Here is a 24,691-nt window from a genome sequence, read left to right as displayed (position 1 = left end):
AGGTTGATCACTGGGTCACAAAAACTGACTTGCGTTCAGTCACCCGCTTTGCCACATGGAATGTCCTTACTCTGAATGGGACTGGCTTCCAGGTGGCACTCATCAACGAACTGGCTAGATATAACATCATTGCAGCTGGCATCACCGAAGCTCGTCTACTGCATCATGACCAGCGCAAGGTTAATGGCGCCACCATATTACACTCCAGTAACTCTAACCACACCCAGGGAGTGGCACTGATCCTTCGCCCTCCCATAAATCAGTCCATGGAAATGTGGCATCCAATCTCTCCGCGTCTGCTGTACGCCAGGTTTGATCATTGTCATGGTCACATGACCATCATTGTGGCATATGCGCCAACTAAAGAATACACAGCTGCAGACAAAAGATGACTTTTATGACCAGCTCGCCACCACCGTGCAGTCCGTCCCACCGCATGATGTACTCATAGTGCTCGACGACCTGAATGCAAACCCAGATCCCCGAACCCTTTGGCGAAGGCCCAACCAATGACAATTCACACTGGATGCTGTCATTCTGTGTCTCAAGGGGCCTCACAGTGGCGGGGTCCTGATTCCAGAGACGTAGCATTCATAGGTTTACCTGGATATACAACGATGGACATGCAAAAAAGGAACTGGATCATATACTCATTCATCATCGCAATTCTGTCAAATTGTGTCGAGTATACCGCAGGGCCGAAGCTCCAGCAAACACAGACCACCGTTTGCTTGTTGTCGAAATAGAAGTTCCACTCTGTCCGCCCCATAAGACCAGATCACAACCTTCATTAAACGTTGACGCCCTGAGGAAAATTCCAGCGCTCGAATGTCAATACAAAATCGCAATCGAAAACCAATTCCACGTTCTGGGCAATCTCCCAGATGAACCAGAGGCAGCTTGGAATGTCACAAAAGATGCTATCCGAGAAACTGCAAAGACCTTCTCGGATACCGGCGTCCCTGTAGGCAGCCCTGGCTAATGGACGACACTATGCAGGTCCTTGAAGTGAAGGTGGAAGCCCGCCTTAAAAACTACCAAGCGGAATGTAAAAGGCTGAAGGCCAAGAAAGACAGAGAGTGGTACTATAATGCTCTGGCTGATCAAACTGAGGATCTGAAGTCAAACAATCTAAGAGCAGCATACAAAGCAGTCGCCAGAATCCGAGGGTCCTCAGGGACCAGCCGGCATGCGCCAATCCACAAATCCAATGGCAGCCCTTGTACCAACCATGATGAGATACTTCAATGCTGGCGTGAACATTTCTCATCTGCCCTAAACCATCCACGGGCTAACCCATGCCATGACCTCGCATCCATTGCTGTGGATGACCATTCTGTGCCTACGGATGCTCCGTCATGGGAAGAGGTCCGTTCTGCAATTCAGAAAATTAGATACGGATGCACCGCCGGCTCAGATGGCATTCCACCTGAACTACTGAAATGTGCAATTGAGCCGATAAGCACTGCTTTACATCAACTATTTCTGCATGTCTGGTCTTGTGGGAAAGTCCCCGTCAAATGGAAGGAGGGCCCAAAAACAACATGCACTAGCTACAGGCCGATAATGCTGCTCTCAGTTCCTGGCAAGGTCTTTGCACACGTTCTACTCTCCAGGGTACAACCACTCCTGACCTCCAAGCGGAGACCCCAGCAGTTAGGCTTCACGGCAGGCCGTTCCACCATGGATGCCATATTCGCTCTTACACTCGTCTCAGAGATATAGAGAATTTAACAAACCGCTCCCCATCGCGTATGTCAATCTCAAGGCAGCGTTCGACAGAGAAGTCCCCTGGAAGGCCTTGCATGGCATTGGCATCCCCACATCCCTTCTAAGTCTACTAAAAGACATGAATCAGGGCACATCCGCCAAAGTCCATATCAATGGTTCAACCACTGCTAGTTTTGAGACCTCGTCTGGTGTTTGATAAGGTTGCATCTTGGCTCCCACACTCTTCTGCAGGGCCATGGACTGGAATCTTGAGCGTATTGTCCAATGTAGTGGGGTCACTCTTCCGGAGTACCACTTCACCGACCTTGACTATGCCGACGATGTTGCACTCTTGGATGTCACATCTAAAAATCTGAGACACTCATTGAAACAGTTCGATTTTAAGGCGTTCTGCCTTGGACTTCACATCTCCTGGCAAAAAAAAACAAGCTGCATAATCTAGGAGCTGGTGCAATCTCTCCGCACCTAGATGTAAATGGCCAGAGAGTCGACGCTGTCAGTATGTTTGTGTACCTAGGAAGCATTTAGCACACAAATGGGAGGGAGCTTCCGGACATCCTGCGGAGCATAGCACTGGCAGCCTCGCCGATGAGGTCCCTGGATAAACTCTGGCAGAGGCAGAACATTACACTCAGGACTAAGATTCGATTCCACCAGACCTGTGTAATGCCAATATTATTGTACAGCTTGGAGACTTGGACATTGTGGTCGCAAACCACTGAGCGTCTAGAGTCCTTTCACATGCGATGGCAACGCCAGATTCTCCGTGTTCGTTGGTTTATCTTCATCAGAAACAGCGAGATACAGGCTTTCACTGGGCTTGAGTCAATCACAAAAACAATAACAAGGAGACGACTTGCACTTTTTGGTCATGTTGCCCGCTTGTCCAAAGCTGTTTCGGCCAACGGTGCCCTAACCGCAGCAATTGCTAGGAAAATCGAGAGACACGACCCCCTGCCGGATGGCGGAGGCCCCCTGATCGTCCACGGCACTAGTGGGTGCAATAGATAGGCAACGGTACCTCCTCCGACATCAACACCGAATGGAACAATGCCCTCGGTCGTGGTCATTCTAGATCGGTGCTACGGACCCTCGTCATCCAAGCGAGATATCTAACTAACTTTGGTCTATGTTAGGCGTTAATGGCGATGAAGCAGGGTTCGATTTTTGGCTATTGAACCCCAGTCGATGCAAGATACACCGCATGGTCATTGTGGAAATGTCTAACATCCGCATGTTGTAATGCAGGATCAGTTGATCCACTGTCGTTACAGAGATTCCGGAATGCTACCTGATGCAGGCCAACATCAACCATATGTGGCCTGTCGCTGTGTGATCTTCTGTCGGATGTCTGTCCATGGTTTAACCAGTCTTGGTTCACTCTAGTACTGTGGTTCGGGACCAGCAAACAAGGGCAACTGTTTCAGAAAAACTGGCAACACACTAACGGGCACTAATGATCTGCCCCCAGTCGAAGTCACTCAAGTCACAATATTTACACATGACTGCCAAATATTGCCTTCTGCTGCACCGAGATATCGGCACATTTTCTGAGAGCAGATCATGATGCGGCCATCACACTGTACCCCATTACTGATCACAAGATGTCATCCACCAGCTGTTCCCAATGCATGGATCATTCAGTGTATAAGGTTATAGCTAAAGGCTGTAGTGCACAGACTCAGCTTGCACCACGTCAGTCTGTAGCATTCCAGTTCCCCTTTCACTTCCGGGCAGCGCAATCACATCACTCCGGCCAATCACTGTCCTATACCAACACTGAGGTCTCGGATTGGCCACAGTGATGACCAATGGCACCCATTAGTGACCGTAGGACTAGATTGGTGTGGAGAGTGCGCTATTGGAGTTTGTCTGTTCGGGGGTTCCGTTTTCGAGTGGCCAAGATGGCTGTTAGGACTATACCTGCTCTGTGATTGGCCAGTGTAAACACAAAGCAATACATAGAAAATGGAGGCGGCCATCTTGGCAACCCCAACCAGTGGAACTGACCGATGGCCGACACAATTAACTTTAGGTCTTGGGATAGAATTTTGCCTATTTCTGAACAGGTTTTATGTAGATTATTTTTGCAGCTTGTGGACCAGATTTCTAATTCTCCTTGACTTTGCGGTGGAATCTCCATGGCGAATCCGCCCCGTCCGTCTGGACCCTCCATAAGCTTCCCCCGTGTGGAAAACTCTCAAGAAACCTACAAGTGACAACCTGCTGTCACTGCAGAAAGCCCTGAATGGTGGTCTGTCAGAAAGCCCTCAGTAATCTGCTCTTCTTCACAGGCATGCTATACCTACTAGACTCAGCGGCCATTGCATGTTTACACTGAATAACCCTGCAGCTCCTAATTCTCCTCACTGCTCTCCAGCAGTGAAAGGGTTAGGAGCCGTTTGTAGGCCCATTCGCCAGTGCCCGACAACTCTCGGGCTGGTGATCCATGTTGGGCTTCTATCACATAACGGTCAGGGGCTGCTAGAACTGTTGTGCGAACATGGAGGCTGTCACTAGTTCCTGTGCCAAAATAACCGAGTCACCGCCAGGGAGGCTTCTAGGATTTGTAGTTTTATTGTGGTGGCACAACATTAAATTGTATGAGCGCCAGGACTACGTCTCCCAGAGAGCATTGCTTTCGGAGCTGACGATCACGTGCTTTGCGAGCGGCCAATCAGGCGGCGTTGCCTTTTGTCTGCTTCCTAAGATTTCAGACGGGAAGATACAGGTAGGCTTGTACTTGTCTGATGAGGAGTGTTAGTAAATAGCGGCCACCCGGCGCTCACACTCACACCCGCGCTGCCAGGAGGAGTCACCGGAGGGGCGGCCTCCATAAGCTGCACGATCTCACTTTATACATGCTGTTATTTAGCGCTGTGATACAGGAGGCATCAGTCTATGTGTGCGCTATCCTATTATCACAGGCTATGTGCCTTGCAGAGCTTCCTGCAGGGACTTAGTGGCTGCTACAGATTTATAGGGGTCAACCCAAAATATAAAGTTATCCCCTGTTCATAGGATAGGGAATAACTTGTGGATCGGTGGGGGTCTGACTGCTGAGACCCCCACCCATCTGCAGAATGGGGGTCCCGAGACCCCGTCTTGCTCACTCTGGGCTCACTATATCCTCTACGGCGAGGAGGAGACGTTCGCGCGTGTGCGACGCTGCGCCATTCACTTTCAATGGGATCGCAGAGTACAGGCGTTTGGAAAATTCCGACAGCTCCATTGAAATGAATGGCGTTGCAGCTGGGCGTGCTGGAATGCAATGCGGATGGAGGAAGCGCAGGGACAACCAGAGGGGACGTGGGGATTCCCAGCCATCACAAAGTCTTGTGTTCAGGGAATAACTTTACATTTTGGGAATACCCCTCTTAAAGGCACATTTCACCGAGTGCCGCTTCCCATAACGGTGATGGCAGGTTGTACGGTCAGCGCTCTATTAGAAATAGTTGTAACTGCATCTGCCAGTGTGGAGGTACTTGTGTAGGACGTATCCCATGGCAACCAACATATACATTAGGCTGTATGGGTATAAGACGCTACAAGTAAAGAAGCCTTAGGGCGAGGTCTGTCCAGCTGATAGCACTCAGACCTGTTAGACTCATACAGCAAAACCGGCTTTGTGGCCCATAGCAACCAATCACAGCGCAGCTTTCATTTTCATATGTCCTGTTGCGTTAAGTACCCCGCTGCCAGGATGTACACTTACGCGCTGCGCATAGTGCGAGATAAGGACAGATCCCGTGCTATCTGGAAGTGGGAGCCGGCTGTTACTGATAACTCCTTACACCCCACAATCTATGTAGCTCGCAGCATGTAAAGGGTTCAAAGACATCATCAAACCCCCACAATGTAATCGCGGAGGGCCAACAGGTTGTCATAGCAACAGGACACCAGATACAGGCGTCCTGCATTGCCTTTGCCGATGATCGCTATTACAAGCGATAAGGCATTGCAGGACAAAAGTCCTGCAATGCCTTATAGCAATCAAAGCTGCTATTGTACAAGTTCCCCACAGGGACATAAAAAGTGTAAAAAACAAGATAAAAATAGTGTAAAAAGAAAAATGTAAGAAAAAAACAACCTTTTGTGCGTTTTTCCCTATTAATATAAAAAAAATTAAAATTCCACATATTTGGTATAGTCGTGTCCATAACGACTCGAACAACAAATTGAACACACTTTTTATCCTACACGGCAAAAAGCGTAAAAAACCCCTAAAAAACAGTGGCAGAATGCTTATTTGTTTTCATTTTGCCTCTCAAAAAGCGCAATAAAAGTAATCAAAAAAGCCGTATGTACTCCAAAATGGTACCAATAAAAACTACAGCTCGTCGCGCAAAAAACAAGCCCTTGGAGAGCTCCGTCCATGGAAAAATAAAAAAGTTATAGGACTTTGAAAGCAGCGATTTAGGAAAAAATATAATTAAAACAAGGGTTTTTTATTGCGGAAAAGTGGAAAAACGCAAAAAAAAAAAAAAAAAAAAGAATTTCGGTATAGTTGTAATGGTACCGACCTGCGGAAAAAATGTATTGTGTCATTTATGCTGCATGATTAACGCTGTAACCCCCCCCCCCCCAAAAAAAAAAAACCAATGGCCGAATTTATGTGTTTTGTCTCTCTGCTATCATAAAAAGTGAATTAAACTTTTACAATGTAGTCTATGTACCCAAAATTAACACCCATAAAAACCACAACTCGCCACACAAAAAACAAGCCTTCATACGGCCGCGTCGACGGAAAAAAAAAAGTTATGGCTTTTAAAAAGTGGAGATTAAAATCCCTCCAAAATCATTGCGTCCTCAATGCCATAATAGGCCATGTCCTTAAAGGGTTAAGGGGGCAGCCCTTTTTTTTTCAACTTTTGGTTTCTCCAACCTACTTTTAAACACTCACACCTGTTATTTTTGTGTCCGTGTAGCTGTCTGGGGGTTTGTTGCTGTTCATCAGACCAGTTGTATGTAATGCACCCTATAATGTACTGAAAATCTGAAACAATCTCTAAGTGGAATGAAATGGAAAAAATACGCAATTTTGCCATTTTTTTGGTATTGTTTTTACAGCATACACATTGCGCCAAAAATGACATTACTATTCTGTGGGTTAGGCCGATCTCACACGACTGGGTAGGAATTGTGGATTCTGCGAGCGTTTGATCCTCAGTAATACGCAGACCAATCAAATGAATTGAATTACTCAATTCCGCTCATATTAGCGGGTCAGAATTGCATAATCCGCTCACGAAAAATAGAAGGTAGCATGTTCTATTTGGCCATGTAATCCGTAACATGGAGCCCATTGTGCTCCATGTTCACGGACCAAAAAAGCGCAAATTTGGTGTTGTGTATTAATTTACTCTGACAGCATTCACCCTTGGGGATAAATAAACATTCTCTGAATGACTCCCTCTGCTATGTGAAGGCACGGCAGTGATAATCGGGACAGTTGTCGGCAATTACCCAAAGATCCTCCCATGTGAAGGGACCTAAAGGAACAGTAGAGTTCTATATAGACGGATCGCCATGTTAGGAAAAGTTTGAACTATTAAAATGTTGCATTAATTTATCGCACATTTATGCAGCACCAAAATTGTGGGTTTTTCTGCCACCCCATTTTCCAGAAAAAGTGGAACTAAAAATGATCAGACAGTTGTATGTACCCCAAAATGGTACCAATATAAACTACAGCTAAACCGCAAATAGAAGAGTCCTCACTCAGACTCGTCAACAGGAAAACAATAAAGTTATTGGTTTCAGAATACGGTGATGGAAAGCAATGCAATAAAAAGTAGTAAAACCTAATAAAACTACATACATTTCCTATCACCATATATGTACTGACCCACAGAATAAAATGGACATCATTTTTATTACAATTTTAATGTAGTACAAACAAAACTCCAAATACAATGGTGGAATGGAGCATTAAAGGGGTATTCCGGAGACTTGGCAAAATGTTTCAAAATTTCCCCAACATTCCCATTGATTGCCATTATTCCAAACGTCCATCTAAATCATCAAACTGAACTCCTGTATCTTTTTTCTGTTCACCTGTGCCACCAGTGCTTTCTTACCAGCTTCAGATTTCTTATTGCTACTGTATTTCCCCCAAAATAAGACACTGTCTTATATTAATTTTTGCCCCAAAAGAGGCACAGTGTCTTATTTTCACGAGGTGTCTTAAAACTCACCTCGCAGGCAGTGTCCTTGTCCCTCTCGGTGCTCTTCAGGCGCGCTGGCATTCTTCCTTGTCGTCCTCAGCGCTTAAAGAGCATTCTCTTCATTGAATGCATGGCTGTGATTGGCTCATCAAGCACTGGCTGTGATTAAGGCTATGGTCCTAAGCCAATCACATCATTCTCTTGCTGGAGGCGGGATATTCAACCCACGTTACCAGGAGGAGAATGTTCTTTCAGCACTGAGGACGACCAAGAAGAATACCAGCGCACCTGGAGAGCACAGAGAGGGACCTAGACGCTGCCTGTGAGTTTCGTATTTATTTATTTTTTTCATGCAGTGTAGCTAGGGTTAAATTTCTGGGAGGGCTTATATTTCAAGCCCCCCCCCCATCCTGAAAATCAGGGTAGGGCTTTTTATCGGGGTGTGTCTTATTATCTGGGAAACACGGTATGTAACCCTTTCCAATCCACTGTCTGACGTCTAAAGACATTATGATTTAAGGCTGTACAGCTCCGATGTTGGAAGACGTCCGTCGGGGTTCTCTTACTGTATATTGCCAGCCTCTCTGCTGTCGGAGCCTATCCAATGTGTCACCTCATGCAGTACTGGCTTTAGCCAGCAGATAGCGCTGTTGTATAACAGCAGAAAAAGAGTAAGCCCCCCTAGGAAAACCAGGATATAAAATTGGATTGGAAAGGGTTAAAATGGCTGTAGCGAGTGTAAAAACGACATCTCCCATAATGCCCCATTGCCAGCTACTGCCTACTGGCCTTTCACGGCTGTACGAAATGTGTAATCATTACAGATTTTGAAGGTACTGAGCGTGTCTGACCGGTAACACAGCAGAGCACACAGGTCAGAACCATTGGGTACCGATGGAGACCAAAGGTAAAGCCATGTCTCTGCAGCTTTGTAAAACAAGTTATGCCGGTTTCACATCTGCGTCGGCACCACTGCCTGGAGGTTCTGTCGCAGATCGTCTCACGATACCAGAAGAAAAAGCGCCGCATGCTGTACTTTTTCTTCTGTCCAAAAGCTGGGCAGCTTCGTGGAAAGACCACATTATAGTCAATGGGGTCCACCCGGTTCTGTTTGGTTCCATACACAGATGGAGCCGTTCAGCCGTGGAGATTCCCCTTTCCTGCTCTCCGGACGGAGCAGAGAAACAGAATCCCCGCAGCCGATATGAAACCACCCTTATATCATTATATTGCAATATATTACATTATCACCCTATGAAGCATATAACTTTCACTTTGAATCGTAGTGCAGATAACTCGCATAGTCAAAAAAGCCCTTGAAAATACATCCTTAGCGAACCTCCAAATGACCGAGCGTGATATCGGGCGATACGTTCCGAGTATGCTGCATGTGAATCACTCATGTATATGACTCAGTTCAAAAGAAGGGTTCATATTTGTGTGAGATTTGTGCGTCTCGCAGGGCACAAATCTCGCGTGATCTTCTTCGCCGTTTGAAAGTGGCCTTGGGCCGTTGTGGCTCATAATGGCTTACGTTTTTGCAGCGGTGGAGGCCATTTGATAATCATTGTGTAGTTGTCTCTCTGTTCTGATTGGTGCTGTTTCGGTCAATCATGGGAACTGGAAGTGTGATAGAAGGGGGCGATAACTTAAGTCTATAAAGATGACTTTGACACAACTTTGTTGCACCCAGAAGAACTGATTTGTGTCGCTGTGTTTAGTGTCTAGATAAAGATGAAGGTGTGAAGATGCCTATAAGACTCCATTGAGGGCCGCTCCGGAAAAGTGTAATAAAGGTCTCATTATAGGGCTATGTGCGGATAGTTGGTTTTTGCCTCATAATGTGGCACAACAAGATGCCACAACCATAGATCAAATTTGGAGACTGTGGTCAGCAGAACGAAGCACTGAGTTGAAACTCACAACGCATAGGTCAACACTTCATGCAGTAGCGGCTCCGCCATCCACAGCTGGCGATATTCTCTAGAGTGTACGGACAGATTGAGATCGACAATGACAGTTTCCTGAATATTCGCCGAAGCAGTTTAGAGGTCAGTCTGTCCATTGTCAAGACATATTGCACGGTGTGGTCTTCAGTGACCAATCCAGATTCTATCTCAGGCATAGTGATCATGGAGGGAGGGTCTGGAGTCAACATGGCAATAGGGCTGTTCCGTCTACCATTTTGGAGGTCCACACAGCTTGTCAACGTTGAGTCATTGTCAGGGGTGCCATCAGAATCAACAGCCAATCACCTCTGGTATACATCAATGGCAGGCCATTATGTTGATGACGTGTTGTAGCCTGCCCATATTTCCAGCGCATACCCAATGTCAGTTTCTAGGAGGATAACGCATGGCTCCAAACATCGTATATCAGCAGGCATACTTTGCGAGGTGTCCAGATGATTCCTTGGCCAGCCGCACAATCATCCAAACTCTTGTCAGATGAGAATCTGTCGGACACAATTGGACCCCGAGTGGATGCTCTCCTACAGCCTCATAAGAGATAAACTGTGGACTGTGATCAATACTTCATGGTTAGCACTACCTAGAACAGCATTCGAACATTCATTGAGTCAATGCTATGTCACATTAATGACTGCATCACCCAACATGGAGACGCCACTACTTACTGATCATCCTGGTTGTGGACGACAGGAGACCTGTAATTGTTTGACAATAAAGTCAATTGATCATAACTTAAAAGTGTATTCCCATTCGGCCGAGTCAGAGCCTACAGAAAAAGCCAAGTGCTTAGTTGAAGTTAATGAGAGCTACAGAAACAGAGTAACACAGTGCGCACCCTGTTTCCATAGCTCCCATTCGCTTCAGTGAGAACTATGGAAATAGCACTCTGCTGAGCGCTCCTCTCATTCCGATTGGTGGTCGGACCAGAACTTACAAGTTATCCCATCTCGGCCATGAAAATCCTATATGCGAATGCCTCTTTAATTCTTTGTGTGTTGAGTTTGGTCTCATTTCACGCATTTCTTCTTGGTGTGGTATTTTCTCTGTGCGGCAGTAATATTACTACAGCTGGGATCACAGATGTTTTTGTTCTTTCGTTCTAGCTATTCACAATGTCTGAACAAGCAAATGAAGGTGAAGCGTCACAGTTTTCAGTATTGGGCCCATCACATGAAAGCCAAGCACCTCAAGAAAGTGACGTTACATTACTGAGTGTAAGTTCTAGTGGGGAGAGTTATATGGTGATGAGGGGTCGAAAATGTTGTGTTGCATCGTCATAGGTTACCACAGTAGAGTACTTCCAGAGTATTCCCATAAGCGTGTATTCACACCTGGCAGATTTTACACTACAGTAAATCCACACCTATATCCGCTACGTGTAAACACGCCCTAAGGGTATGTTCACACGGCGTATTTGACGGGGCGGAAAAGATCCTCGTCTAAATAAATCACACAAACCACTTTCAGTTTTTAGGCTTGTTTTTGGCATTAGACTCATATTGTAAAGTCCCATTGATGTCTATCGCGAAAACCAGAAAATGGAAAAAGAATTGACAGGTCCCTTTTTTTTCTTACATGACCCTTATTTTAAATACGCATCGGGAAAAAACACGTCAAGACGGACACAATTTACCATTACAAATCAATGAAATAAACAGATGTCAGCGCCACACATGGGGAGGAAGATGTAATAGTATCCAAATGGATTACACTCACCTGGTGTACAGTGGAGTTCCCACAGAGCGGGGAATCCACCTGCACCTAGTGTCTGGGACTGCTCATCATCCTTAATCCAGATCGTCTGGAGAGGCGTCTTGGGGAACACAGCTCTCTGGGTGGCCAGGGGCTTCTAAAGGATCCGTTCAGCGAAAACGGAAAAAATTCCCACGCTCCGGGACCAGGAAGGCAAATTAATGAGAATTCTATTGTAAGCATATTTTGGTTCGGGAATGCGCGCCAAAATACATTGTGTGACCACAACATCAGGGCATGGTCACGAACCACACAAAATTCATGTCTTTGTGTTGCGGATTGGCCCGCAGATTTAACTGTTTTGTATATTGTACAAGTGATCGTGTTTTCACAAGTCTCCTAGTGAGACAAAATAAGTTTTATAAAATGTTTCAAAATATAAAAATCTACAGTATGTTAAATGTTTAAAAACTTTTCTACATTAAAAAACAGAAAAGTATGCCATTTTTGGTGTTGGTCTACAGTTTTTAAGGTATGTGTTAGATTTAGCTTTATGGAAGTGAAACCTTTCTCTCAATAAAGGTTCTTGTAGACAGGAAGTGGTGGGGGTGGGGGGGTTGTAGGGGAGGACTTCTTTTTTTCATCTACTTGGAAATTCAAAACTTACATGTTTAACACAAGCAAACCTAAATCCTACATCTGCTTAAGTCACTGACTTTACTCCAATGTTAGAAAGAGAGAGTTTTTTTAATGCGACTTTTCATTGAGTTTTATATACAATTTAGGGTTACAACCTTCTACATTGAAGAGAAGGCCGTAGCGAAAAACCGCGAGATTTCTGCCGGGAATGCGCTGCTTCAAAACGCGTTGCACTTAGCTGCAGGTTTTGAAGCGGCTTAGCCGCATGTTTTTCTGTTGCAGGCCAGCTCTCCTTCATAAAGATACCGATCTTCATTCTATAATACATGGAGTCTATGATTTAATGTCTTACTTTTTCAGGTATCCACGTGTGGTGCCAGTAGGGAGGCTGAGAGGAAACCTTGTAGTATTAATGACTCAGAAGTTATAAATTTAGGTAAGACTTTGTTTATTACTATGCAGTGCTTCTATATTACTTGTGTATGTTTTTACTTAACCCCCTAACCGTCACAGTAAATTTGGAAAAAACCCTCGCAAAACTTCACTTTTTTTAATTGTAGATTTTGCATTTGTTTTATATAGATATATTTGACACAGAACTTGGTCACCTTATGTGTTTTTTAACCACTTAATGATATAACTAATTTTAGCCTAAATATTGTAGTAGTCTCTGCGTTCCAAGGAAATAGAATACAGTAGAAGTAGATATAATGTAGAAGGACTTACCTGGCGCGGGGCCTGTCGGATGACAGGACTCCACGCCTATGGTCCAGGTTAGTTTCCAATGAATACCGCAAGCACATAATCCCGCCAGATGTTAATGGCTGGGAGAGCGTCAATTGAAGATAACCTCGGTCCTAGAAATATAGTAGTCCCAAAATGAAAAAAATGATAATCACAAAGTGCAGAAAAAGAATCCAAATCTACTATGTGCTGTATGGTGTGGTATGTGGTAGGACTTACTTCACAGGGGGAGCTTGGATGCCATCAATCCCCCTAATCCTGATAGGCGAGTAGGGTCACGTCACTTTCAGCCTGCCGGATCCTCTTCTTCCTGTTTTGGAGCATCCATTAGCTGCAGCTCACTTCCTGCAGAGCTGTGAACACTATGAGTGAGGTAGCCTTCACTGCTTAGCAGGGAATTAAGAAACATCGCCAGCCTGCTTTAGCACGCATGTTCAATGTCTCGGCGCTTGTGTTTCATTTAATATATGAAACATTAGCGACGAGACGTCGCACTAAAGCAGGCTGCCGATGTTTCGGCATTCCCTGCTAGGCAGTGAAGGCTACCTCACTAGTGAATTCGTGTACATTGCCCTGCAGGAAGCAGAATGCTAGCTATGTACGCTTCACCACAGGAAGAAGAGGATCCGGACAGCTGGATGAGACCGGAGAAGCCATCGGTGATGTGAAGATCTGGTAAGAAAGCTGCCTGGTGAGGAATCGGCAAGTATAGAATTTTATTATAATGGCAGAACCCCTTTAAACCTCATTTGCCACTTTTCTGCCCCCAGCTAATCCAGATCCTCTTGCAACCGCCTCGCGTCCTCTCTCGTGTTAATTACTTTGTATAGTTTTGTATCATCTGCAAATATTGCTATTTTACTGATAAGTAGGGACTAATTCATTTACTTATTCATAGTCAAGAGGAAAACTGAATCCTTTCCAAAAGATAAGCTGTTGGGGATGAGTAACCTGATGCAACACAGTACCTTCCTCCTTCATCTGTACAATCTATATCTTGATGTCGTGAGCAATAACTGTTACGGATTTACAGAATGTGGATCCACTGGACCAACCAACCAAGGCTGAGACCAGGCCTGGAGGGGTTGGCAGCTGACTCCTCAGATAGAGGGACTGAACAAACATACAGACAGATCAGATATGCAAGAAGCCTCAGACAGAACAGAGGGCCTGAAACAGACCCAACACAGGGAGGGAGGCAGACAAGACACAGAGCAGCCTGTCAGAACCTAACAAACACCAATTCTGAGGCCGCCAGGAAGTGCATCAGCTCAGCTTAAGTAGGGAAGAGATTGCCTATTAATTCCAGAGACAGAGTACTGGTTAACCCTCTCAGTGCTGGATGAATACAGGCAGAGAATCCATATGCACAGGAACAGCAGAATGATGCTTGCGGCAGCCCGAAACCACATAAGGGCGGCAGACACAAGTAGCAACTTTATAATAACCTTGACGATTTAACAAACTGTTATGGCCTTATTTAAACATACTTAAGAATTTCTGTGGCCACAGGGGAGCAGTTATTACAGAAAACTTTCATCTTGGACAACCCTTTTAAGTAAATACCAGGTTAAGCTGCAAATGTAAGGATCAGGCCATATCAATTCAACTTGTAATGGAGAGAGAGTTAGCCGATTGATGTACACAGAGTAATTGACGTTGTTGTCTTTGTTCTTATCCCTCCATAGACGCGTCTGATAATGAGCACACATCTGACTCCAACACACCTTCAGTTCTAGAGCAAGAGTCTGGAGTACCAACTTCTCAACCAGCGCAAGAGGTATCAGTAAGACAACATCTTGATGGATCTTCTCCGGAAGTCAGTGTGAAGAATGTCCAGAATGTTTCCAGCAAAGACTCCGGTAACGCAGCTACTGCGACTGATGTAGATGACTTGAATGATTTTCTCATAGATGGCTCGGATACATTTCATTGTGATAGTGAAGAAGCTAGCACTGATTTTGAAAGCATGTCTTACCCACCAGCTTTTGACCCGCACATGAGGGGGATGAGTGATAAACCATATGGGTGCAAGTTTTGTACTCGTAGGTTCTCCCACAGATCAAGCCTCTATCGACATCAGAAAAGCCACAGTGGAGAGAAGCTCTACAAATGTTCTGAGTGCAACAAATCCTTCACCAACTCATCAAATCTCAGTGTTCATTCCAGAATCCACACCGGGGAGAAACCATACGAGTGCAACGGTTGCGGGAAGAAATTTACACGAAAGTTTGCACTTGACCAGCACCTGAAAATCCACAAACAGGAGAAGTTATATATATGCTCCCACTGTGGGAAGAGCTATTCAGACTATTTCTTTCTCCTTAAACATCAACAGTTGGAGAGGCCTTCTCCTCCATATATTCCTGACAGTATTATGAAATAAATCATGTCATATCCATGGTGTTGTCATTTTATTAAGTGGTCATTCACTAACTGGCTGATCTCGCAATGACTCTTGTATATGTGAGTGTATGTGCACTTTATTGTTAGATCTTATGCCTGTTGTATACTGTATGAAAGCAGCTGAATGTATAGGACATTAAAATGTGTAAAGGAGGTTCTCATAGCCTATTCATAGGATCAAAACTTAATTAGTGAGGGTCTGACATCATTCAAGTGAATGGGAGGAACTGCAGTACCTGTGTAAACAATGATGTTAGGTTTCTAGCCCTTTAATTGCACTGACCAGCAAGGGATTCTGGATGTCAGACCTCCACTGATGGTGTCATATAAGGATAGGCCCTCAATATTAAAGTGTATGTGAATTTTCAACACATTTTCTAAAATCTAACTTATTACATTACCAACTCATTTGCCACTGTTTGCACCCTGTTTCATGATTTTCAGGTGGCCTTCCCTTTTTTCGGTTGCCCTGCTGTTTGTAATTCACTTTCAGGCATGGAGCACGTTGCAAACCTACCATTCTGCCAGTAGTTCACTATCCTGCACTTCCTTTCCCTTACTTCCCATGCTGCATTACTCTGTCTCTGGTCCGATCAGCAGTGAGACAGTATCTGAATGCCAACACCTCTGCTTTGCATGGAAGATTGAGGTATTCAAAGAAATTCTGGCCAAATAGTAAACCCAAAGTAATGTATACACAGACCCACACTGTAACAGCAGGAGAGGAAATAATTGTGGAGATAGCAGACACTGTGTCTGCTGACATGTCAGCCTGTGAGTTCAAGGAGCGGCCAGGGAAAATAGCACTCCCCCACGTCCTAGTGTCCAAATAACTACAGAACTTCAATAACTAGCAACAGGCAGTGGACTGCAGTGGGGCTGGAAGGGAAACTTCTAGTGGCAGACACTTCAAACTGGATTTACAGTGGTAAAACAACAAACTTTTTAATGAAAATATATTTAAAAAATTGATGATACACACACAGGCTATTGCATTGAGCATACGTTGTCATTAGTGCCCTTTTACCCCAAGGTACTCCTTTTGAAAATGACTTCCATGTTTGCTAACTTTCCTCTCAGATAATCTCCAGCCCTGCAAAAAGATACACTACACATTAGGATGGTGGCAAAACATAGGGGGGAATTTTTTTTGCATTGTGTCTTCAATGGGAGCCCCTAAAAAGTTTCCAATTGGTGTAAAAACGAGATTGTCAAAGTTTCAGCTCGATCGGATAATGTTGAGACTTTTTGTTTTAATTAAAAATTTGCTATAAACGTGATAAAATTACTTTTCAACCATGCTTTTGTTGTTCGTTGAATTCTTTAAATTATAATTAGAGATGAGCGAACGTGCTCGTTTAGGACAATTACTTGATCGAGCATCGCTTTTTTCGACCAACTACCTACTCGGGCGAAAAGATTCAGGGGGGGGTTGCGGGGGGGGGGGGGGGGTAGCAGTGGGGAACAGGGGGGAGCTCCCTCTTTCTCTCTCCCTCCCCCCCCCCCCCCCCACTGTCCCCTGCAACTTCCCGCTCACCCCCCGGCGCCCCCCCCCCGAATCTTTTCGCCTGATTAGGCAGTTACTCGAAAAAAGCGTTGCTCGATAGAGTATTTGCTCTAAACGAGCACGTTCACTCATCTCTAATTATAATACATCAAAGTAATGTTTCAATATAACTTTTTAAAATGTTATATTCTATTTCTTGTTTTTCAGAGCTGTAAGTAACAATGGATTCAGAATAGAGATGAGCGAACGTACTTTGTTCGAGTGTTTTTGCACTCGAGCACCGCTTTTTCCGAGTAACTGACTTCTCGGATGAAAAGATTCGGGGGTCGGCGTGGTGGAGCGGGGGGTAGCAGTGGGGAACAGGGGGAAGCTCTCTCACCCCCCCCCTCCCCTCTGCAACCCCCCGCCGCCCCCCCCCCCCCCCGAATCTTTTTTTCCGAGAAGTCAGTTACTCGGAAAGAGCGGTGCTCGAGTGCAAAAACACCTGAACCGAGTACGCTCGCTCATCTCTATTTCAGAACCTTCGACTTCGTTCTCTACAGCTACAAGTGGTGTAAGTTTGAGGCAGGAAGACAAGATTTTTTTGATTGGATATATGTCCCTTCAAATTACTGTCAGTAAGCTGTTATCCAATGGTCAACTTTATGTAGTTTGTTTTACAATAAACGCCAAGTTAAACTAGAAACCAGAGATCCTGCAAAGTTCACAATCCCGGAAGTTCTACTTTTTTGGCAGAAAGCTAAGATACCTACCAAATACTTGAAAGATTGTATTGTGAAGCTTGAAAAACTTTACAAGTAGTGGAGAACACAGCAAAAAAATGCAACCAGAATTGTAAGTCAAAGTAGGAAAGTGGAAGCTTTTAAGTCAATCCTAGATGACCTGCTTAATATTGATGAAAGGTTGATGGAGTTGATATAAAATTCCTATGAGCAGAAGAGCGCAAAGAAAAGTTTCAGAGACGATCAGACTGGAAAAATCAAAACTGAAGCCTGTAGCTAAGCCTAGATTGTAGTTAAAATGTAGTAGCTAGTATCTGAAGGAGCAAAAACTGTCTTGTCTTCATTTGTGTTCATCAGCGCGTCCTGGTGGGCAATGTCAAAGCAGGTCATCAAGGCTTGACTTAAAGGCTTCCACCTTCTTACACTGAGCTTGACTTACGCTACTATTTGCATTTTTTGCAGTTTTCTCCACTCTTCTTAAAGGGGTTGTCCCGCGGCAGCAAGTGGGTCTATACACTTCTGCATGGCCATAATAATGCACTTTGTAATGTACATTGTGCATTAATTATGAGCCATACAGAAGTTATAAAAAGTTTTATACTTACCTGCTCCATTGCTGGCGTCCTCGTCTCCATGGTGCCGACTAATTTTCGCCCTCCGATGGCCAAATTAGCCGCGCTTGCGCAGTCCGGGTCTTCTTCTTTTATGAATGGGATCGCTCGTGCAGGATGCCGGCTCCGTGTAGCTCCGCCCCGTCACGTGCCGATTCCAGCCAATCAGGAGGCTGGAATCGGCAATGGACCGCACAGAAGCCCTGCGGTCCATGAAGACAGAGGATCCCGGCGGCCATCTTCAGCAGGTGAGTATGAAGACGCCGGACCGCCGGGATTCAGGTAAGCGCTGTGCGGGTGGTTTTTTTAACCCCTGCATCGGGGTTGTCTCGCGCCGAACGGGGGGGGGGGGTTTAAAAAAAAACAAAACCCGTTTCGGCGCGGGACAACCCCTTTAAAGTTTACAAGCTTTGCAATACAATTTTTTAGATGTGTGGTAGGTATCTTAGTTTTCTGCCAAAAAAATAGAACCTTCTGGATTGTGAGCCTTGCAGCATCACTGGTTTCAAGTTTAACTTGGCGTTAATTGTAAAACAAACTGCATAAAACTTGACCATTGGACAGCAGCTTACTGCCAGTAATTTGATGGGACATTTATCCAATCAGAAAAATCTTGTCTTTGTAGTTGTAGAGGACGAGGTCGAAGGTTCTGAATCCATTATTATTTACAGCTCTAAAAAACAAGAAATATAATATTTTTAAAAAATACACATTTAAAGAAGTCATATTGAAACATTACTTTGATGTGTTTGAATACAAAGAATGCAACGTACAACAAAAGCATGGTTAAAAAGAAATTTTATCACGTTTGTAGCGGATTTTTAAAAATTCTTTGAAAAAGTCGATTTTTCGAGTCTGGTCCACGAAAAAGCCAAATATCTTCTGATCTGTACATTTATCAAACAAGTTGTGGAAGTGAGAATTGAAGCCAGGGATATTCTCTACCAAACAAAAAAATAACACGTTCCTTCGATAAACCATTCAAATTTTATAGTGGGGAACCCCCCGATTTTTTTCTGGAAAAATAGCTGTTTTAGAATACTTTAAGGTATGAGGCAGGTCTTAACCCTTTCCAATCCACTGTCTGACGTCTGAAGACATTATGATTTAGGGCTGTACAGCTCGATGTTGGAAGACGTCCGTTGGGGTTCTCTTACTGTATATTGCCAGCCTCTCTGCTGTCAGAGCCTATCCAGCGTATTACCTCATGCAGTACTGGCTTTAGCCAGCATATAGCGCCGTTGTATAACGGCAGAAAAAGAGTAAGCCCCCTGGGAAAACCAGGATACAAATTGGATTGGAAAGGATTAATGTTATCCAATCAAACTGAAACTTTGACAGTCTCCTTTTTACACCAATTGGCAACTTTTTGGGGCTTCCTGTCAAAGAAATTTGGACATCGAAAATTTCTTGCGACCACCCTACTACATGTAAACACACAGCAACATTAGCTATTCGATTGATAAGTGATAAATGTCAGTTCTGGTATAACCCCTTTAACCCCTTGAGTGGCAGGTTTCCTACCACCCTGTCGTGCCCACCAGGGCAGGTTTTTTAAAATGGTCTAATCATTGAATTTCAACTAGTTTTGCAGTTGCGTCTCAAGAGCCATAACTTTTTCATTTTTCCATTGACATGGCCATATAAGGGCTTGTTTTTTGCGGGACAAGTTGTGATTTTTTAAACAGGGGGGAGGAAAAAAAGAAATGTGGAAAAAAGAAAAAAGGGGCCATGTCATTAAGGGGTTAAATAATGTATTAACTTCCTTCTCTGGGTCATTACGACGCACACGGATACCACATGTGTGATTGTATTTTTGATTTTTTACAAAGTAAAGGGAGACAAGTGTTTTTTTTATTTTTTTAATAATTTTTTTACTTTTTTTTTTTTTCAATTTTTAAAAAAAAATTTTTTTTTTTGTCCCTTTAGGGGACTTCCACAGGGATCCATCAGGACCCTTGATCACATTCCAGGGGTCCGATGGTGACAGCCCTTTACATGCTGCAGTGACAGCCCTTTACATGCTGCAGTCACATAGACTGCAGCATGTAAAGGGTTAACACAGCAGAGATCGGAGGTTTTCTCTGATCTCTGCTGTAAGAGCTGGTACCTAGCTGTCCTCTGACAGCCAAGCACCAAGCTCTCCCTGCCACAGAGACCATCGGCTTGCTTCTGACAAGCCGATGGTCTCTATGGCAACCTGTAAACAAAGCAGGACATTGCCGACATGTCGGCAATATCTTCTGCTGGTTTTTCAAAGCCCTTGCTTTGTTCTCTGTGGGACTGTGCAGGCAGAGCGCACTGTCACAGCTTGTGGCATTGTGCTCTGCAGCTCCCATAGTGATACATAGCCCGGAAATCTTCCGGGCTATGTTGCTATGAGCAGTGGAGCTCGTCACGGAACTTTTCCGGGCGTGCCACTCAAGGGGTTAAATCTGTCCATGGAGTATCTTCAGTTTATAATGAAGGATCCGGACAGTACCTGCCGAACCTCACTTGATTCTTAGTGGAGTCTGTCAAAGTTTCTATATTTTTACATGAAGATAGGGTTGCAGACTGTGCTATTTTTGCCATCAAAATTAGCAGACACCTCTGTGAAGAAACCAACAAAAGCAGTAAAGCAGCATTTATATACTTTACCTGACAAGGCATGGGAGCGTAACAACATTTCTCTTTTTTTTTTTTAATTAAATCACTTTTTATTGAAAAAATGTTGCATTTACATTTACAAATATCTCTTACATATTCTGGGATATCCTTTTACATGTTAACATCATGTCATTAATCAAATCTGTTCAAATGAGATGACGGTATGCTAGCTTAAATTTTACATAATAATGAATCCTAACATTTTAACTAGCGTTGATCTCTGTCTCCGGGCCACTCAGCCTCATTTCAAGAACCCTGTTTGGTTGACCCAAAACCAAGACAGAGATCCTTGTCGATATCCAGAGATAAAACATAGAGGAAAAGGGAAAAAAAAGAAAAGGAAACAAGTGTAACAGTAGTTAAGTAATGAGCAGTTCCCTCTCACCCTGTTGTCCTCCTATCATGCCCTATTTCTCCAGCCAATGCAACTCCCCTGTGTACGCCGATCCCTTTCATCAGAGGTCACAAGTGGGTCTCTTAAAAATGGAATGTCGCAAAAACATCTATGTTCCCTAGAGGGAGATAGAAAGAAGTGGCCAATGGGAGATAAAAATAGCATGTAGATCGCCCAGTGAAGTTCACAGGCCGGAGTCAGTAGAGGACTAGAGCTTAACGAAAATGTGGAATAGGTGGTGTGGGGGAAGACAAAGAAATAAGGGTGGGTGGGGGTATCCCAGACAAACCCAAATTTGTTGTTTGATTCGAAAGATCATGTATGTTGTATTGACCATGTACAATCTTTTTAAGTACTAATACACATTCTTATAAAATATAGCACCTCCCTTTCATCTTGTTTCCTTCGGAAAGTGGAATAAATAGTCTTGCATATTTTTATATGATTCTTGTCACTGGGAACCTACAGATCTCCTACAGTATGTGAAGGATGGTTTTTCCAAGGTGGCCATATTTTAAGGAATGAAGCGTGAGAGAAATTTGACCAACTGAGTAGTTCTTCAAATTGGTAAATTTGATTTAATTTATCCCTCCACATCTCTATGGACGGGGAGTTTGTGCTTCCCCAACAAAGGGGATTAATGCTTTTGCAGCCGCGATCATAAAGGACATTAGCTTGTCTTTTAGCGGATTGAATGACTTGTAGTCTGCTTAGAATAATTATGTCTGGGGATAGCTACAGTTTTCTTCTGAGAATCACTCCAATTTCTCTTTCCACTTCTACCCAAAAAGGTCTGATCTTGTTACAGTTCCACCGAATCTGAAGGTACGATCCTGTTTGCTCTTGGCATCTCCAGCATCTATCCGACTCCGCAAGTTTATAAGCAAATAACCACTCAGTGGTTTTGTACCATCTAGACAGTAGCTAATAATGATTTTCCTGGAGTCGGACACATGGGGAGACCCCATATGGGGTTTTAAATATCGTCTTTATTTCCGCATCTGTTTTTCTTATATTCAACTCCTTTTCCCAAGAAGATATATAGGTCGGTCTAATTAAAGCACAGTATGCAGTGAGAGTTTTAGTCAGGTGTGATATCTTCCTAGTAGCTTTATTCTGGTTGCTCATTAATTTTTCAAATTCTGTCGTTGGTGTCGACGACAGATGTTGGATTTTAAAGTTTGATATTACGCCCGAGAGATGTGCAAGATGTAGATCCTGAATCTTCCTTTGCGGAACCAAAGTATGTATTAATGTTATGGGGTTTTTGTGTATGATTCCCTGTATGTCGTGGACTGGCAGACCTTCGAAGATGTTCCATAAGTTTTCCGGTGTCCAGACCTCTGGCTGCTTAATAATAAATGGAAGCAAGCTTAAAGGTGTATTGGGTGAGAGTATGGGTGATAATAGATGATAAAGAGAGTCCCAGGTCTCGCAGATGCCCCCAAACAGGATATTGAAGTCCTTTCATCAATAGGTTCTTGGACTACGAAACCACATGTTTTTTTTAAAAAACAATTCCCATTTGACAGCTGTGCTATTCTTAATTTATGTTTTTTTATCGGGAACATTAGATCTAACCATCTGTTTAGACTGATTGCCTTGTAGTATTCTGTGATGTCTGGTAATCCCACTCCCCCACACTGCTTCCGCCCAGTCATTAATGTATACCCTAGCCTTGGTTGTTTGTGTTTCCAAAAGAAGCACGAAAACAATGAACTTATTTTTTTTTTTAATGATTTTGGTATGTGGATCGGTAGCATTTGTAGTTTATAGAGAATAGTGGTTAATATATATGTTTTAATAAGGTTCTTCCTCCTGAACCAGGATATAATAGGGAGATTGTACGCAGATAACAGAGATGTTATTTCTGTCAGTAATGGCAATAGGTTAAACAGTTTCGAGAGATTGTTTGCTATTTTAATATCTAAGTAATCTATATAATGCTCTGCCCAAGCATACGGAGTAGATTCCTTGATCTCTGCTACTCTGTGTGGGGGTAGAGAAATATTCAGTATCACTGATTTTGTTTTTGTAAACTTTGATATTAGAAAAACTGCCGTATAGGTCCAATAACCGATTTAGACTGGCTAGGCCTTGCTGAGGGTTTGAGATTAAAAAAAGTACATCATCAGCGAAAGCAGCCGTTTGTATATAGTCTTCTCCCATCTCAAGACCTTGTATCTCTGGATTTTGTCTGGCAGTTTGCAGTAAGGTTTCGAGCATAAGGATAAACAATGTAGGGGATAGAGGGCATCCCTGACGGCTACCATTCGTGATGTTAAATGGTTGAGATAAGATATCGTTTACTTTTAATCTGGCATGCAGCTTTGCATATTAAGAGAAAATTGCCTTGATTAGTTGTGAAGGGAAATAAAATTTGAGCAAAACTGCTCTCATAAAAGTCCAATCAACTCTGTTGAATGCTTTTTCGGCATTGATTCCCAGAAATACAGATGGAATATTCTTTTTTTGGCATAGTTTATAGAATGGAGAAGTATTGCAGAATTGTCCTTACTAGAGATGAGCGAGCACCCCAATGGTCGGGTCTGCGTTATTCGAGTCGAGCTTTTCGTAAAATTAGAGAGCTCTACTCAAGTAACGAACCCCATTGACTACAACGGGTGACTCGAGCATTTTTTTTATGTGGAACGCAGGGTCCCGAGCTTTTTTTTTTTTTCTTGGTTCATGTGTTTTTTTCTCTCTCTCTCTGTCCCCCTTCCCCTTCCTGCCAGACCAAAAATTTTCAAATGACGCACGCTGCGTCGCAGCGGAGAGGAGCCAAAAGCTGGGGCTGGGTCGAACACGATTTGATGCTCGTTCGAGTAACAAGCACCATCGAGTACGCTAATGCTCGAACGAGCATCAAGCTTGCCAAAGTACATTCGCTCAACTCTAGTCCTTACCCTCTCTTCCCTTCACAAAACCTGTCTGTTCGTCCATTATTAATTTGGGGATAATTTTACAAATTCGACGTGCTAGTAGTTTAGCCCAAATCTTCACATCTAGATTCAATAAAGAGACTGGTCTGTAATTGTTGCATTAAGTAGGGTCTTTACCCTTTTTATGTATTAGGGTAATATGCGCTTCTTGTGATTGATTAGGAAATGTGGCGCCCTTCAGGATCGCATCTAAGGTAAGCATAAGATGAGGTAATATTGTCTGCTGTAGGGTCTTGTAGTAGCATATTGTCAGACCATCAGGTCCCGGACTCTTGTCGCTGGGGGAGTTATAACTTCGATAAGTGTCATCTTGGCTAACAGGTGTTAGCAATTTTGTAGATTCCTCCGGACTTAGTGAGGGAAGAGTCAGTTTTTTTTAGAAACTTATCCATTTTTTTATATTTATTTTCTGAAGCTGATTGTGTCATTTCCTCATCAAGATTATAGAATTTAGTATAATGGGTTTGAAAAGCTGCCGCTATACCCTGTGTGGATGTAATTTTTTCCCGTTTCTTTC

The 24,691-nt window shown here is 43.7% G+C and overlaps 1 protein-coding gene across 1 annotated transcript; it reads left to right on the top strand.

Annotated features, from left to right (window-relative positions):
* The first annotated feature begins 4,428 nt into the window (after positions 1–4,428).
* Positions 4,429–15,359, top strand: LOC136587999 (zinc finger protein 354C-like). Its single transcript, XM_066586871.1, has 4 exons — positions 4,429–4,462; positions 10,972–11,082; positions 12,560–12,635; positions 14,632–15,359. The coding sequence occupies exons 2-4, from the start codon at positions 10,981–10,983 to the stop codon at positions 15,327–15,329; spliced, it is 876 nt and encodes a 291-aa protein (XP_066442968.1). The 5' UTR covers positions 4,429–4,462; positions 10,972–10,980; the 3' UTR covers positions 15,330–15,359.
* The last annotated feature ends 9,332 nt before the right edge of the window (positions 15,360–24,691 follow it).

Source organism: Eleutherodactylus coqui, chromosome 13 (genome assembly GCF_035609145.1).
Source record: "Eleutherodactylus coqui strain aEleCoq1 chromosome 13, aEleCoq1.hap1, whole genome shotgun sequence".
NCBI classification, from domain to species: Eukaryota; Metazoa; Chordata; class Amphibia; order Anura; family Eleutherodactylidae; genus Eleutherodactylus; species Eleutherodactylus coqui.
Note: the sequence above shows the minus strand (reverse complement) of the source record. Positions and strands in the feature narration are given on the sequence as shown.

What these genes read in the sequence shown, in the direction of transcription:
- LOC136587999 (XM_066586871.1), top strand. Translation starts at nt 10,981, where the DNA reads ATGTCTGAACAAGCAAATGAAGGTGAAGCGTCACAGTTTTCAGTATTG. An exon ending in GTGACGTTACATTACTGAGT is followed by an intron (nt 11,083 to 12,559) that starts GTAAGTTCTAGT and finishes TTACTTTTTCAG; the next exon opens with GTATCCACGTGTGGTGCCAG. An exon ending in CTCAGAAGTTATAAATTTAG is followed by an intron (nt 12,636 to 14,631) that starts GTAAGACTTTGT and finishes ATCCCTCCATAG; the next exon opens with ACGCGTCTGATAATGAGCAC.